Source organism: Paroedura picta, chromosome 10 (genome assembly GCF_049243985.1).
Source record: "Paroedura picta isolate Pp20150507F chromosome 10, Ppicta_v3.0, whole genome shotgun sequence".
In the NCBI taxonomy this organism is placed as follows: domain Eukaryota; kingdom Metazoa; phylum Chordata; class Lepidosauria; order Squamata; family Gekkonidae; genus Paroedura; species Paroedura picta.
Window position 1 is genome coordinate 17,627,531 of NC_135378.1, and position 18,268 is coordinate 17,645,798.

The following is an 18,268-nucleotide window of genomic DNA, read 5'->3' on the forward strand; positions in this document are numbered from 1 at the left end:
ACATCCTAGACACACGTTTTTATCCAAAAGCAGATGTTTGTAAACCTATGCAGGAAGCATGTTTTTTTCCCCCTCCTCCTTTGTTTCAGTTACTACCCATAATTCTCCTGCATGTTTATCGATTTTTTTTCCTGACAAAACCAGCTGTCTTACAGCAAGCCAGTGGTCAAACTGTGGCCCTCCAGATGTCCATGGACTACAATTCCCATGAGACCCTGACAGTATGTGCTCATGTGAATTGTAGTCCATGAACACCTGGAGGGCTAGAGTTTGGCCACCCCTGCCGTTGGATTTTCAAAGTGGGAGACATTCAGAGGTGGCTTCCCATCGCCTGCCTCTGCATAGTGACCCTCCTCTTGCTTGCTTGGAAGTCTCCCATCCAAATACAGGCCAGGGCCGACCCTGCTTAGCTTACGAGATCCAAGGAGATCAGGCTAGCCTGGGCCTTCTAGGTCAAGACATTGACTTATTTAGATATATTTATATGCTGCCTTTCTGTTCAGAAATGCCCAAGCTAGTAACAGTACTAAAGAGTCATGAAGATAGATCCAAACCGGAGAACAACTTTTGAATCCAGTGGTATCTTGAAAATATTCAAGATATTTTCGTGTGGCCACTCTCTTCAGAGGTAAGAAGTGGGCTGTCACACAAACTTTTATATCTTAAATAAAACTTTGTTGGTGTTAGAAGGGCCATATGACTCAAGCCTGGAGTCAGTCAGTCAGTCAGTCAGTCAGTCTGTCTGTCGGTTTCTATTATTCCCCTTCGTTAATACTTACCTTGGGGAAGTGAACAAAAAAGTTAGCAAACCATCAATATAAGGTCAAAATACATAAATATAAGAAGCATTCATAAGACATTAAATTAAAATATAATATAAAATAATATAAATTAGATTAAAATAATTTAGAACAACAAATTCCAGGGGGGGGCAGTGGGGATGAGGGAGGCCCAACCTGATCTTAGCAGTTTCTTCTTCTGGTCTCAACCACAGGCTTGGAGGAAGAGCTCTGTCTTGCAGGCCCAGCAGAACACTGCGAGTTCTGTCAGGTCCCTGATCTCTCCAGGGCTCTCTCTCATTTTTGGAATTTAGGGTTTCCCAAAGTCATGACAATCCAAGTCTAAACCTAATCCAAAATTCAGGCCTGGGTGATAACAGCTCGACACAAATACTAACTGCCCTCACCAACCGTCCTCTTTCCCATCAGCCTCCCACTGCTGGAAGGAGCGTTTGTTCAGGTTGAGGAGCTTCAGTGTGTGTTTAATTAATATTTCCAGAAGCTGAACCCGAAAAGCCAATGAATAGCAGCACTCTGTATGACCACAAGGGAATAACAAGTGGTGGACATTATAGGCTCAGCCCAAGAATCCATCCTTTAATGAAACAAGAAGCCTTAACATAGTTTTGCATTTCTTTTTTATATAAAATCGAGCCTGAGAAAAATTATTTGCATTCCTAAGTGACTTCTCTCTCTCTCTCTCTCTCTCTCTCTCTCTCTCTCTCTCTCTCTCTCTCTCTCTCTCTCTCTCTCTCTCTTAACGTTGGTACCATCAAGGATGGATGGGGGAGCGTGTCTAGGGATCCGGGGTCAAAGTGGGGGCCAGATTGTAACTTTGCAACTGTAGTGCACATTGCCATCTAAAAGGTTCCCTTCTGCCCCCTAGTGATTTAGAACCCTGTTCTCTACGAACATGCAATGGCCACTCTCTGCTGTTTTGTTTTATTTAAAATATATTTATTAATAGTTCCAATACAGATATAAAGAAAGGGAAAAAAATAGAAAGAACATGGGAGGGAAAAGAAAGCAAAAACACAAAGAACAGATACATCAGCTTCATTACAGTAAATTTTGGGTTCCCTGCCATCCATAATCTAGATTTTTGAACCTTTTGACTGTGGAGGAGCTCCTGAAATAAATTTTCAGGCTTCATGGACCCTCAGAAGTGATGCCAGTTGGCCACGCCTCCATGGAAGTGACTTGTCACTGGAGGTGACATCACCACCTTCATCCTTTGCCCTCCTTTCTCCCTCTCTCCCCACCTTTACTACCACTAAGGCAGCTCCGGCTCATGAAGACTGGAAAGAAAAGCAAAGCTGAGAAGACAGCCCAGATCCCCCCATAGCATGCCACAATCAACTCCTCCCCACCACAATTGATTTTTACACCCACAGCCTACCCACCAAGACTTTTGGGCAGAGGTGGCCATTGCCCTAGTATGTGGCCAAGCCCATTAACGCAGGAGGGGAAAAGTCATGGACCCCTCTGGAGCTCTGGGGAACCCTAGGGGGTCCATAGATAGCTAGTTGGGAATCCCTGATCTTGATCATCAATTATTTATCCAGACTTATCATTTATATCCATATAATTATAAAGTAATTACAGCTACTATTTTTAATCTCTAAAGCCACAAGTCATCAAGTCATTTTTATCTCCATATTGCAAGAGGTTTATAAGTGGTTTCCAGTTGGTAATAAGAGAACTTTGTAACCGTTCTGCATATTACCATCCAAAAGGTTCCCCCATTGCCCCTGGTGATTTAGAACCATCTTCCCCACAAACGTGCAACATGCTACAGGAGACAGATGTCCCCCTTCTGGCCACACTCCGCTCCAAAGGCTGACGGCTCCCCATACCAGGCCCGATGGCCCGTCTATCTGAGGTTAACTGAGGCTCCTCGGCACTGCGGTAAAATTACCTAAGCACACTACTGGGGAGGATCTGTTTGAGCCCCACATCAGGGTAGGAAAGGTCGGCTCTTTTCCCTCCCATGTGGAGGAGAGTTACACAGAACAGATCAGTCTGTATCAAAGGGCGCCCTTAGGAGAAGACCAATCTGTCCAGCAAAGAAGCACTTACGATTGTCTGAGGTGTCCTTTGAAAGTACTGACAGTCTGTTAGAAAGAATGGAAATGCCATTAAAAGCCCTGGCCCTAGGCACGCGAAAGATGAATTAATGTAACAGCGCCTCTGCAAAATGTCTTTCGCTCAGACAAGCGTCTACAGAAAGGGGGGGGGGAGAGGGGAAACCCTGCAAAGGTTTTTACCAAATTAAATTTTACGCCCGGTTTTTGCAACCTTTGCATAAATTTTTGTGTCCTGATAGTTTAAAGATATTTCATACTGATTTCAAAGTCTTTGATGGAGGTCACAATTTTAAATGTCATTATAGGCTACAATCATGCATAGCTCTCTTCCTTTTTTTAAAGAGAAGAAAAAATCCCAGAAGAGCTAGGGCAGATTAAGAGACCAACTGTCAACCAGGATGCGCCCCACACACACATGTGTCCATGCTGAGAATCCACCTGGTGGACTTGGTGTACTTCCTATCCAATTGCCCACCAGTTTCCATGCAGACTGACAGACAAACCTTTATCACGGTCATAGATCAACACACACCTGGTAGACTTAAACTATTATTATTATTATTATTATTATTATTATTATTATTATTATTATTATTATTATTTAGATTCATTGGCTTCCCCTCCCTAGAAATAGGCCCAGGGCAGCTAATATTAAAAATATATATCTACAAATAGAAGAAGAAGAAGAAGAAGAAGAAGAAGAAGAAGAAGAAAAGGTTCTTATATGCCGCTTTTCCCTACCTGAAGGAGGCTCAAAGTGGCTTACAGTCGCCTTCCCATTCCTCTCCCCACAACAGATACCCTGTGGGGTGGGTGAGGCTGTGAGAGCGCTGATATCACTGCTCGGTCAGAACAGTTTTATCAGTGCTGTGGCGAGCCCAAGGTCACCCAGCTGGCTGCATGTAGGGGAGTGCAGAATCGAACCTGGCATGCCAGTTTAGAAGTCTGCACTCCTAACCACTACACCAAACTGGCTCTCTGGGCATTAATTTTTAAACCTCATAATCTAAAAACCTTCCTGAGTGCCCCGGATCTGACAACTTGGATTAAGTTAATTTCGGCATCTATTTTGAGTTCAGATTTTAGGATGGAAGAGGAGGGAGAAGTTATATTTCCATGAGGCTCAGGGCAGGTAACATTAGTCAATCAAATACAGCCAAATAACATTACAAACACTGTTACATTAAAATGTATTGCAACTTCCCCAAGAGGTAAACTAGTTGGCTGAGCATTAAGGAGAGTTTCACTCTTCCAGTTGATGGGTTGATATTGGTGTTCCAATAGACCAGGGGTGGTCAAATTGTGGCAGATGTCCATGGACTACAATTCCCATGAGCACCTGCCAGTAGGGGCTCATGGGAATGTAGTTCATGGACATCTGGAGAGCCACAGTTTGGCCAACCCTGCAGATGTCTCCCTGTAGGTACCACAACATAGATCGAGATTTGTGACGTGATCTATTGTTAACTGATGTATGATATATTCAACCCCGCCCCCAGTTAAATTATCTTAGTTATAGCTCCATATAAGGAAGTGCCAGTAGGCTTAAAAAAAAACACTTACATTTTATAATTTTGATTTATTTAGATTCTATGCTTATATGTTTTAATATTATACTTGAACTTTGCTGTGATCTGCCCTGAACCGTCAGGGAAGGGTGGAATGAATATAAATGTAAAATTAGAGTAAAATTAAAGTAAATATGTCTTTGTACGGTGGTGTAACAATGTTGAGATGCAGCAGTGTAAAAGAGTGCACACCTTGTAGTGTGTTCTGTAAATGCAGACACTATTTAAGTTAGGTCTGCACGACTTCTTTTACAAGCCTTTTCACATGTTTATATTTTGGATGCGATCCCACGTTTCTTTCGAAAATGCCGAAGAGAGAAAATTTGTCCTGATAATTACTTTTTAACAGTTTAACTCAGTATTATTGCAGGGTCTCCCCATCCATCCATCCATCCATCCATCCATCCATCCATCCATCCATCCATCCATCCATCCATCCATCCATCCATCCATCCATCGATCCATCCATCCATCCATCCATCCATCCATCGATCCATCAATCTAATTTTTTAAGCTGGTTAGCAGCCCCATCCCACTGATTACTGAGAGATTTCCTCTTTTACTGCAGCCAGGAAGATGAAGGTTGACTATGTCAACCCCACCCCCTCCCCTCCAGTTTGCATTTGTTTCAGAGGGGGCTAATGGAGGGAGCTTTCACACACACTAAATAACATTGAATCCACTTTGCAACAGGGTTTTACTGTGCGCAATAGAAATATAAGAAGACTTGGTCCTTATATGCAGCTTTTCTCTACCCGAAGGAATCTCAAAGCGGCCTACAATCAGCTTCCCTTTCCTCTCCCCTCCACAGACACCCTGCAAGGTGGGTGAAGCTGAGAGAGCCCGAATATTCCTGCTCGGTCAGAACAGCTTTATCAGTGCTTTGGTGAGGCCAAGGTTACTCAGCTGGCTGCATGTGGGGGAGCAGGGAATCAAACTTGGCTTGCCAGATTAGAATCTGGCATCCACGTGCAAACGGACGCAGAAGTGGGTTGAAACTGCACTAATGAGCATGGGGAAAAGTGCCCCAATAATAGTCCAAAACACAACTACCAGTCAGGATGACACAACCTGAGTTCTGTGCTCACCTCTTGCCCACCGGCTGCTTAGCAGGGGGGTTGTTTCCATTAGGGGAAGGAGTCCACAACTACTTACATCCCACCTTTCTTGCTGATGGGGGACTGAAGCACCTCCCCTCATTCTTTCCTCCTCCTTGTTTTTCTGGCCAAGACAAGTAAACGAGCCACCAATCATCAACCAGAAGCCCCCATCAAGTGCACCAACAGAAAACATAACCACAGTGCAGACACTGTGGATTGTTGTCACATAACACTGTTTCATTACAAGTTCTCATGGTCAAATATTTGAATCAAGATGTTTATTGTACTGTATTTTTATGGGAGTTACAATGTAAACCACCCTGAGTCGAAAGGGAGGGCGGTATATAAATATAATAAATTAATTAATTTGATCCTCCTAAGAACCCTGGGAGGTAGGCTAAGCCTACTGTGTGTCACTGGCTTCATCTGACTATTGATGGTGCCTTCAATGGACCAACCTTGAGAGCCAGCGTGGTATAGTGGTTAAGAGTAGCGGCTTCTAATTGTAAAACCGGGTTTGATCCCCCCTTCTCCTCCACATACAGTCAGCTGGGTGACCTTGAGCCAGTCACGGTTCCCTGAGAGATCTCTCAGCTGCACCTCCAGGGTGTGTGTCGTAGGGAGAGGAAAGGAAAGGTGACAATCAGCTGCTTTGAAACTCCTCTGGGTAGTAGAAAGCAGGGTACAAAAAGAAAAGGTTTTCTTCTTCTCCCATGTCTCCAATACCTGCGACTGATGGGTCACCAAGCAGGCCTGTTCTCCAGAGGCCTTTTGGGGAGGAGGAAATTAAAATTAAGGCTTCTAGCAGTGAAATTCTATTTGGTTCCAGATTACACCATAGTGGACTCACTGAAATGTTAGGAAGTGTGCCAAATGATCCGCAGGACGGGGGAGGTGACAGCCATAGAAGATGTATGTTAGGTCAAAAGAGTCATGCACCGTGAAGGAAGAGAGACTGACTGTCCTTAGCAAGGATGGGTGGCTGAGTTAGTCTGTCTGTAGCAGCAGAGAAGAGCAAGAGCCCAGAAGCATCTTCAAGGCTAACAAAACTGTTGTGGCTGGGGACGTGAGCAGAAGGGAGGAGTGGGTCACAAACCAGACCAGGGTTAGTCAAACTGCGGCCCTCCAGATGTCCATGGACTACAATTCCCAGGAGCCCCCTGCCAGCGAATGCTCCTGAGAATTCTACTCCATGGACATCTGGAGGGCCGCAGTTTGACTACCCCTGAACCAGACTCTTGCTCTTTTCCGTCCTTAATGAGAAAACCATCTGAGGCAAAAATGAAAAGACGCGTTTGGAGGTTTTTTTAATGAGTCTTTGAAAAAGGAATGTTTTTCCTTCCAAAATAAGTCTCTTCCCCAATTTTAGTTGGCAATTTAAAAACCAAAATAGGGAAAAAACAGTGTAACGACTTCTGGTAAAGTCTATTTCAACCTTTGCAAAGCCTTTGGGCTGAAATTGTGGGTAAATGTGTTTCTTTGCTATGCCATGTATGTTATTGAATTATGAGGAATAACTTTAGGTCAAAATACTTATTTGTCATTTTTACTTTTTCTTTTTGTTATAAGAAGGTTTCAAGGTTGAAATCGACTTTACCGGAAGTCGTTAGGCTCTTTTCCCATTATTGTTACATTTAAAGTTGCTAAGAAAAATTGACAACTTATTGGGGGAAAAAAATCTATTTTGGAAGGAGAAATGTTCCTTTTTTGAAGGCCTTATTAAATAAATAAAAATACTTCAAACATATCTTTTGGGTTTATTTTTGCCTCAAATGGCTTTCTCATTGCTGCAACCTGTACCACGGGGCTACTTTTCTTTCATTCGCCAGAAGGGGGAAAGAAGAAGCCAAGGGATTCGGCTCTGAAACAGGAAATGGGGCAAGATGCAGCCTAAAGGGGACCGTTGGTCTGTTTGGTAAGTTTGGTAGAGTAATCGGGATATGTGCAACACACCCTGGCTTTTAAAAGCCACAATTGATTACAATGTCTGAATGCAGCCGTGATGTGATCCAACCTTTACAAACAGAGTCCAGGAAGAGGGCTATGAGTCTTTTTGCACAGAAAGGCCATCTAGACCCTGTCTCTGTATCAGGAGTCCCCAAAGTCCTTTTAAACCCGCAGCCATCCTTGGGATGAAGACCAAGAGCTCACGGCCTTGATTCTCCATTATACAAGAGCATTTGCCTCATTATATTCAAACATTAACAAGGACGGACTCATTGCCACTGACGAAAGCCAGACTGAAAATGGAAAACAAATGAATCTAGAGACTGTTTTGGTAGAGTCAAAGTCTAAATAAATGAGATAAGAGACTTTTTATCTTCTTATACTTAATTAAGCCACTGGACAGATTCTCTCTCTCCTTTGTTACAATTTTAGAATTGTCCACTATTTTCGTGCAGCACCCTTGGGATTCTGGCACAGACTAGTGGAGCACAGCCACAAGATGGATGTCGGCAAGAGGGTAAGCCAGCCATAAAATTTGGGGAAGAGAGGTCATGGAGGGGATACTAGAGAATGGCAACACAGCAAAACCATAGAGTTTCCCCCAAATCCTAGAGCGTTACATCCATGGCCCTGTGGTGACATGATGTCATTTCCAGGCATTCACTAGAAGTGATGTCACCGTTTTTAAAAACGGTGGCCCTCAGGAAAAGAACAAGGTGAGTTAAGCAGTATGCCTTTTAACACAAACATTCTTAAAAAAAAAAGTTTTGTGTACATACACAGCCACTCAGTGAAGATTCTGCATAGGCCTGCATAGCCAATCAGATACCCTGCTGGACAAAAGCTCCACCAGACCCCACCCACTTTCGAAAAAACAGTTGCTAAGAGGCAGGAACAGTACTGCCAGACAACATGGTGACCGGGGCTCCCCGTTGGGGAACCCTACTTATTATGTGTCAGCAGCAGATCTCAAACCACCTACTTTACCAGCAATCCCACCAACTCCAGTGGAATTACTTTAGTGTCAGATGGAAAGCTGGTATCAGATGGAAAGGTTGCTGCCAGAGGCAAGACTGAGCATGTGCTCTTTAATGTGAGCAAAAAAATGCCACTGATCTCCAGCGAAGCATGGTAATCCTTTGATCACAGAAATGACAAAGGGCTAAAATCTTCCCATCTTTATTATAAGTAACATTTTTCAGATTTCCCTGTTCCAGAGTTCCCTGTCTCAAAAATTAAAAGGACATTATCGCTTAGAGCTGTCTATAAATTAAATATCAGCCGGTCCGCAAAATTAATATCTATGTAATAGTTATATACCAGCCCTCAATAAAAAGAGTTTTAATAATCAATTAGTATAATAGAAATTAAAGATGGAAGAGACCTATTAGGAGGTCATCCAGCCTGTCCCTCGCCAATGCCAAATTGCTCCCTGAAGTATATTCAGCGCTTTAATACACATCTGTCTTATTAAATCTAAGTTTAATGCAAGGTTAAGCATATTGCAGACATTTAAAGCATTCCTAGAATATGTAATGTCCCTTCTACAGCTGGGCTCCTGATAGACTTTCTGTCACGTCTCAGGTTCTTTGCCGAATTTTATCATAGCTTGAGTGCACCAATATATCTACGCAGGGTTATTCGGCAAATTGAACTTTAATGTGGGACAACCTTCAAAGTAGGTCAATTATTAGATCAAAGTGCTTTGAGTGTCTCTCAAGGTTCACGTTTTTTCCCGTGGTTCGGTGACTCAAGGCAATCGCATTTTCGTCAGCTCCTCAGAGCACCGAAAGTTTTCCAACACATCAACTTTGACATCAATTAAAGATTCAATTTCTTCCCTCGGAAAGATTTAACCCTTCAGGCTGTAGCGATTCTGGGAGAACACCTTTTTCCAAAAAGACTGCAATAGGGTGGTTTCAGGTAACCAGGTGGCTTTTAAAAATACTAGGCCCAGATTCTAAATGCCTTGCGTGACCTGGAAGAGTCCAAAGGCTGGAATAATTGATACCACTGATGGATGCCTCTGGCAGCAACTGGCTGAACTTCCATGACTATGGCTACTTCCACCCACTATGATGTCATGGAAGCTCAGCCAATCACAGCCAGAGATATGTCTACTGGCAGAGAATGACAAGACAGCCCAAAACAGGTTAAGGAGAAGAGGCACTGAGAAGACACCAGACAAAGAGAGGGAAGAGACCGTTGGGGTGCTGACTAAATAATGGTCCAGAAGAATTGCAGGAATGAGACAGCAGGTCAGAAGGCAAGTGTGAGAGAGGAGGGAAAGAAGGGAGAGAGAATACACCAGCATGGTGCAGTGATTAAAGTGTTACGACTGGGATCTGGGAGACCCAGATTTGAATCCCCGCTCTGCTGAATGGGATCATCTTGGACCAGTCTCTCTCTCTCTCTCTCAGCCTAACCTTCCTCACAAGGTTGTTTTGAGGATTAAAAAGGGGGAGTCACTGCAAGAATGAAGCCACAGTGACATAAGCTTTGATTTTTGAGTCCAAATTCACATATCCTGCAGAGGAAAATTCACACACACACACACACACACACACACACACAAATATTGAGGTCCCAGTCCACACAAGCAATGGGGCCACATGAGCACAGCTGCTCCTAAAATGCACAAATTAGCCCCACGATATGGAAGGATACGTTCTTGTCGCTGGCATTTACTCATTTATGATTTTGTTCATAGAATGTAATTTCAAAGTCAGAAAAAGACAAAACATCTTGAAAAATCGGAAACAAGCAAAAAGCAAAACCAGCCCAGAATGCTGAAATTAACTTCCAATGAGTCGGCCTTTGGTAAGAGGAACCACGCCCTGATGGAAAGATCATGTGGGTACACCTGAGCTGCAAGAGTCTTGAAACTACACTTTGAGCCTGCAATTACTATGACCCTTTGGCCCCTCTGAAAGATAAAAGGTAGCTTATGCCGGCAAAAATGTGTCACGAGTAAGTCAGCTGTCCAGGGTGAGACTGTCACAGGTGTATGATAAACATGACTGATTAGAAGGCACATTGGAATCATGTACAGAGAGGTAACTATGTTGGAATCTGACAAATGGGGCATGCACACAAAAGTTTATAGCCAGAATAAAACTTTCTTGGCCTTGAAATTGGTACCGGACTTCAACTTTGTTCTGAAACAGCTAAGTTAGCCTTTCTCAACATTTTTATCACTGAGAAACCCCTGAAACATTCTTCAGGCTTTAAGAAACCCCAGAAACGGTGTGATTGTACAGAATAGGGTTAGGAAGCATAGATGCCCACTTGGGAGCCCCCCCCATCCCTCCCAGGCCCACCACTGGCCATGGGGGGGGGGGAGGTCAACATGACCATATATGGCCATATCACCTGATAAATGTATAACAAAATTATATATGGTTGAGGCCAGAGCTTAAACTGGAATGGGGGGCCGGGGGGGTGGAATGGGATACAAGCACCCCTGTGCCATCTTTCCTTAGTCTTGTCAAAGTTTTGTAGGGCCTTCTCATAACTTCCAATAAATTGATTTTCGAGTCAAGGTGTCTTATTGTGGCAATTGGAAGAAAACCTCACAATGCTCTGTCAGGTTGCTTCCAACTTATGGTGACCCCATGTCGTCCAAAATGTCCTACTCAGGCCTTGGAAAATGAGGGCTGCGGTCTCCTTGACTGAGTCAATCCATCTCATGTTGGATCTTCCTCTTGTCCTGCTCCCTCTGACTTTTCCTAGCATTGTTATCTTTTCCAATGACTCTTTTCTTCTCACAATGTCACCAAAGTACCTTAAGCCTCAGTTTAGTCATTTTAGCTTGCAGGGAGAGTTCAGGCTCAATTTGATCCACAACCCACTTCTTTGATTTTTGGGCAGTATCTGCCACAGGTCTGGCAGATACTGCCAGACCTCAGCAGCATCTGCCACAGGTCTGGCAGATGCTGCTGAGGCATAAGCGCTGACTCTCGGGCGCTCGCTTCTCCGGACATTCGCTTCACTTCTGTGGAGGGACTTTAGCCGGAGAAGCCTCGTCTAAGGGAAAAAAATGGCGATCGCTTCTCCGGAAGTTCAGGGGCAAGAGCGGGGGAGGGACATTCTTTGTACCGCTACACTGAGAACGCACATGACTTTCACTGATGTGTTGCAGCTTGTGCTCAAAAGTGTAACGATTTTTTCAGGGGGAATCCACTTTTCCCGATTTCCTGTAAAGCGCTACAACGAAGCGATTTTTGCTGGAGTGTTGCAGGAGTGTTGCAGATTGTGTGCGACGTCATGCGGAACTTTGAATTTGTAGCGTTTACCCAAGGTAAGACTTCTGCTATATTTAAGTCATGCGGAATGACTGCGTGTTTCGGATGGCTACATCTTCAGGTTGTTTTAAAGGGTGTTATTTTATTTTGCAAATTTAGCTGTCAGGGTAGCTTTATTGAGGAGGAGGAGAAGTTGGGGGAGTGAGTATGCATGTGTTGTTGTTGCTTTCTCACAGGAAAAAGTCATCTCTGAGCTGTTTTATACTTGCTGGGGAATTGATTGATTTATCGCATGGTGTGTGTGTAGTGTGGCCAGGAGATCCGAGGATTGTCTGGCAGCCATGCAAGGGATGTTTGGAGTTGGTGTGCCATTGCCTGTCTCCGGGTCATGACCCCTATCATTCACTAGAGGAACTGCCACCCAAATGCTTGGAGGTCTCCCATCCAAATACTAGCAAGGATCAGCTCTGCTTAACTTCAGAGGTCTGATGGGATTGATTCCAACCTGGTGGAATGAGCTCCCGGGTAAGCTGCGGGCCCTACGGGAGCTTGCGGTGTTCCGCACAGCCTGTAAAACGGAGCTCTTCTGCCAGGTTTATGGTTGAGGCTGTGGGTTGGCAAGGTAGATCCAAGCACCTCCTCCAGGTACAAGTATCCAGGTATGAGTATCCATCTTACCTCCTTTCCCCCCCCCCCTCTAATAGTGGGGGGTGGGGAGGAGTTTACCGCCATGTCGGGGGTTTTTAACTGGGTGTTTTAGTGCGGATTTTATGACATGTAACCCGCCATGATCCAATTTGGGAGTGGCGGGAAATAAATCTAATCTTAATAATAATAATAATAATAATAATAATAATAATGATAATAATGATGATGATGATGATGATGATGATGCAGCGGTTATTTTGGGAACGGGAAACCAAAACACATTCCCGTTTGCGTTTTCAGGTGGTGGGGTATGAACAGGCAAAGAGGTTTGCTTGTGTGATGAAGCGGCCCCCTCCCATTCAGCTGGGCATCTGTGCTCTTTGTTTTTAAACCTTACTGTGAAGACACAAACCAGTTACCATGGCCAGCCTATCGCAAATCTACCTGAAGATAGAGACCATTACACAACGAATTCCCAAGAAAGGAGGGAATGTTTCTTTGTTGTGGCATTTCTCCATGGCAATGCAGAAGTGTACCTTTTTATTTTTATTGTATTTAATTTCAGGGCTCAGGAGAGAGAAAGAAGTTACAATTGTGCAGGGATTGGTGGCTTGCGCTGATTGACCAGCCGAGGAATCGGGGGAATTTTCCCTTGCCGCCTCATTGGGAGGCAAAAATCCACGATGGGGAGGCGGGAAAATGCAGGAGGGGTCTCCCATCAGGAAGCTTGCAAAAGCACAGCTTCCAACCACAAGTTTGCAAGCAGGAGGTGGTGCGGGTTTTACACCTCCATGAGCAATCAGACCCCTTCTGTCAAGTGTTTCCAGGTATGTTCTTAAGCTCTGCTGCCACCAGAGAAACCAGAAAACACCAGAGAAAACCAGCAGGGGGTTTTCCTAAGGAAAACTCTTCGGAAGTAAGAGAATCCTCATCACTTCTGGTCCACCGGGAGACTATGGCTGCAGAAACAAAACACAACCAAAAGAAAACCCCCCCAAATTTCAGTTGAAATGAGATACCTTCAATCTGATAGGCTGCAGTGGAGGCACCCCACGCAAACTGTTCTGGGAAAGAAGCATCTTCTGGATTCCAGTTGCAATAAGCAGGGGTTGAGGGAGCCGTGCTGGGAGCTGAGGCCATGCTGCTGGGAAGATCTGTCGCACTTCGCAGTCAGTGAGGACTTTTTTTTTTTTGCGGGCTTCCACTTGCCTGGAGCAAACCAGACGTCTGTCAAAGAAGAAAGGAGCTATGAAATGTGAGCCTGGAGCCCAGCCGGAATGCCTCAGGAGTAGAGGCAGCGGTTAACCTTCTGCACTCCCACAGAAGACGGAGGAGAATAATCACTTGCTGCCCAGGAAGGAACGGTATCTTCAGCGTGGCAGGGCCCAGCAAGTAACAACCAGGAGCAGGCTGAACTGAGAGAACTTTGTACTTTAGCAGTAACACCTATCAGTGAGGGGAGTTCATAGATTTGGCAGACTTCAGCTTGGTGTGGTGGTTAGCAGTGCAGACTTCTAATCCGGTGAGACAGGTTTGATGCTGCGCTGTCCCACATGCAGCCAGCTGAGTGACCTTGGGCTCACCACGGCACTGATAAAGCAGTTCTGATTGAGCAGTGATATCAGGGCTCTCTCAGCCTCATCCACCTCACAGGGTGTCTGGTGTGGGGAGAGGAAAGGGAAGGCGACTGTAAGCCACTTTGAGACTCCTTCGGGTAGAGAAAAGCGGCATCTAAGAATCAACTCTTCTTCTTCAGTAATATCAGGGCTCTCCCAGCCTCACCCACCCCACAGGGTGTTTGTTGTGGGGATAGGAAAGGGAAGGGGATTGTAAGCTGCTCTGAGATTCCTTCTGGTACAGAAAAGCAGCATATAAGAACCAATTCTTCTTCTTCTTCTGTTCTGACCGATCAGTAATATCAGGGCTCTCTCAGCCTCACCTACCTCACAGGGTGTCTGTTGGGGCAGGGCCTACAATTTGGGACCACACTTATTTGACTAAGTAAGCTATAAAGGCAGATAAACTGGATGAGTAAAGACTGTTTAGAAAATGATGTGATACAAGGAACCAGGAGAAAGTCTGGGGGGGGGGGGGAGATGCGTGGAAGAAAAAATTCAAAGTCCTTTGTAAGGCAGACAGGTGGCACTTGATCTACAACAGTCTTTTCACTCATCCAAGACAGATTTTGAATGGGCAGGAGTCTTGAATGAAAGTAAGATAGCATCACACCTGCAGTGTCAGCAATGCAGTCTGAGAAAGAAAGCCATTCAGAGACCAGCCTTCCAGTCTTAACAGCTATTCCAGCTGCAATATTTACACTGGAAAAGTCCTGGGCTTACTCTAACCCAGGCTGCACAAGAGGCTTGCCCAAGGGTGCCAACCTTCAGGTGGGGCCTGGGGATTTCTGGTATTACATATGATTTCCAGACTTGCAGAGTTTAGTTTCCCTAGAGAAACTGGACACTCCTTAAGGTGGACTCCAGGCCGTTGCACCCTCGTTGGGCTTCTTCCCCTCCCCAAACCCCACTTTTCCCAGGCTATGCCCCCAAATCTGCAGGACTTTCCTAACACGGAGTTTGCAACCCCTACACTAGTATCCCTGCATCAAGACACATGTTCTTATTTCCGGAGCCAAAGCCACAAAGCAGGGATGAACTGCTGGTCATCCAAGCCAAGGGAGAGCATAAAAACCTTGGGGAGAGAAGCTCTCTTCTGTCTGTCTTCTGCCTCTGCCATCAAGTCCTAGCAGACTCATGGCTGTCCTGTTGGGTTTTCGAGGCAAGAGGTAACAGTGGTGGTTTGTGATTCCTTCCCTCAGGAAAGCAACCGTGGTATTCCATCGACCAGGGCTGACCCTACTTAACTTCCAAGATCTGCCAAGGGGAGGGGCACCAGAGAGTGGCATTCCTGGTAAGAAAGGAAATTCAAAAGACTTCTGACAGCTAAACATTTATTTTAAAACAGCACACTAGATGGCGCCAATGCAACTGTATTGTTCAAGTGCTGCACAAACTTTCTGCACCCCTTGGATGGTATCTTCACACACTCCTCCCTGAAAGACTCAGAGGTCGTTCTTCGCAAACAAGGTGCACCCCCCCAGAACGAAATAATGAAAAGGTCAAATTCTATGACGTTAATTCCCGACTTAAGCAATGCTGCTCTCCTTCTCACGGAAGTTCTGACTTCGACAACTTGGACACAACAGCATCACACATGTAAAGCACATATTCCCAGGGGTACCTACCTGCAAATGGGCAAAATCGCTCAAATGTTAGTCTATGTGCTGCTGACGTGACCACACATGGGCAAAGCCAACAACTGCCCATACACGTGCTTTCAATAATGAGGGATTATTAAAACGTTTTTTTTGAGAGTCAGCTCGGGGAAGTGGCTAGGAGCGGTGGACTCTGATATGGAGAACTGGGTTCGATTCCCCACTCCTCCGCATGCAGACAGCTGGGTGACTTTGGGCCAGTCCCAGTTCTCGTAGAGCTGTTCTCACATAGTTCTCTCAGAGCTCTCTCAATCCTACCTACCTTACAGGGGAGCGGAAGGGAGAAGTGTTTGTAAAAGCAAGGGGTAATGTAAAGTGGGGTGTAAAAATACTGGCTCTTTCTCTGTTGTGACTCCCCCACCATATGGAATGGCCTGACTGAGGAGGTCAAGAAGGTTCCTCCTCTCATAGCTTTCTGCACACCATGCAAAACAAAACTATTTAAAATGACTTGGATTGGGGCCTATATTACTGTGTAGTATACTATATTGTATGAGGGGCCCTATTATAAAACTGTTGCACCACGTAATACGTCATATTAATCAGAATTACCAATTTGGAAAAGCAAAAGAAGGAGGAGAAGGAAGCAGACCTATTTCCCAACTAACTACTTCAAACAAGGGATCACAAGAACAAACCTCGTTTGAAATACCTCTGTGATCTCAGCTGCACTAATTGCTACTCACTAGGAAATTTCCTAACCTTCCAACCCCAAAAGAGGGCATTTTCACCATTTTTTAAGAGCCCAAAGGAGGACAGACACCCAAAAAAGAGGACAGCTGGTAACCTTGTACTAGCCTGAAACATATTCCAGGGTGTCCTCTATGGTCAAAAGGCTGAAAGAGGCTGCTTTAGTGACATGCAAGCTGTCTCCCCATCACCCACAAGAACCCTGCAAGAAAGCTAGGTGGATAAAGTGCAGAAGAAGAAGAAGAAGAAGAAGAAGAAGAAGAAGAGTTGGTTCTTATATGCCGCTTTTCCCTACCCGAAGGAGGCTCAAAGCAGCTTACAGTCGCCTTCCCATTCCTCTCCCCACAACAGACACCCTGTGGGGTGGGTGAGGCTGAGAGAGCCCTGATATCACTGCCCGATCAGAACAGTTTTATCAGTGCCATGGCGAGCCCAAGGTCACCCAGCTGGCTGCATGTGGGGGAGCGCAGAATTGAACCAGGCATGCCAGATTAGAAGTCCGCACTCCTAACCACTACACCAAACTGGCTCTCAACTGGCAAGAGGCCCCCAAGGTCACCCACTGAACACAGCTAGAATTTGAATCCAGGCCTTTAGTTAAAGTTGTAGATTCGAACCACACTGGTCAGCCCAGGCATACTCCAGTCTGTGGAGGCTTATTTCAGCTGGCAAAATCAGAATTTAAGTTTTAGACAGCAGCGAAAATAATTTCTCCCATTTTCTCACTGACCTTTTCTTTAAAAATGGAAATTATATCAAGAAAGAAGATTCTCCCTCGTCTTGACATGCATTTCTGTTTTCGTAATTGGTTTGGGCATAAAATTAGCTTCTGGATTACTCCTTCAAGGAATATAGTCCTTGGAAACTTGTTAGAATAATTAAAGAAAAGCAACTGATTCAGACCAAGTGAATCTCCTTAACAGTCTTGGAGGCATTTGGGGGGGGGGGGGGATGATTCGATGACAAATTACTGCGTTCCAAGAAGCACAGAATTTGAGAGGATTAAAAAGGGAGGGGGAAGGGAAGGTAGTCTGCTCAAACCAAATAGTAATTAACATGTGGAATTCACTGCTGCAGGAAATGTCAGCTTCAAGAGGGCACTGGATAAACATATCGAGTGAAGGTCCTGTTAGATCTGTGGGTTTAGAGACCAGGCAAGATAGAACATTAGCAACTTCCCGCCAGTGCATACTATTGGTCAATTCAGCACAAACTCATCGGAACCAGCAGTCAGGATCCAGCACACACTGGCTAGTCTCGATAGCAGGGTTATGACTCCTGCCTCAGGCTTCAAGCTCAGGTCCTTGCCAGATGTACAAACTCAGCGCTTGTTAGCCACAACGTATAGATGGAACACTGTCTTCTTGGCGCTTGGAGAGTAAGGCGGGGGGGGGGGTGCTGGAGTTCTGGCCTTGATGGTGGACCTCCTGATGGCATCTGACAGATTGTGACGGATTGTTGGACTGATGGGCCATTGGCCTGATTCAACATGACTTCTCTTACGTTCTTGGCCTCAAAGACTGGCAGAATCCAAGAGGCAGAGATTCTGGGGGGCGAGATTTTCCAAACTGGATCCCTACCCATAAACTGAACCCCCTCAGCTTGTAGTGGAACAGAGATTTCCAAATTTGTTGATCTCCCCTATTGGCAACTTTGGAATTCTGACATCAGGTGGTGAGTGCAACCGAAAAATGGCCAGTGTTAGAGGTGAAACAAGACACACACAAAGAGGAGGAGGAGGAGGAGGAGGAGGAGGAGGAGGAGGAGGAGGAGGAGGAGAATCCCAAGTATAGGAGACAGGATTCATAATTTTAAAAAATAGTCTGGGAAGGAGGAGTGAGAAAATGAATAAAACCAACATTGCAGTGGCAGCTGCCACTAAAACAATGTTATTTTAGTCTGCATGGTCAGTAGCCAAACAGAAGTCCTGT

General features: G+C 45.1%; 1 protein-coding gene across 2 annotated transcripts in view; it reads right to left on the bottom strand.

Moving 5' to 3' along the window:
* The window catches only part of LOC143819658 (cytosolic beta-glucosidase-like), a 92,340-nt gene that overhangs the window by 34,970 nt on the left and 39,102 nt on the right, over positions 1-18,268 (bottom strand). For both annotated transcript variants that reach the window (XM_077301546.1, XM_077301547.1), the window contains exon 2: positions 13,393-13,600. In XM_077301546.1, coding sequence (XP_077157661.1) covers positions 13,393-13,513 — 121 coding nt within the window. In that variant the 5' untranslated portion in view covers positions 13,514-13,600. The remainder of the gene's footprint in view (positions 1-13,392; positions 13,601-18,268) is intronic.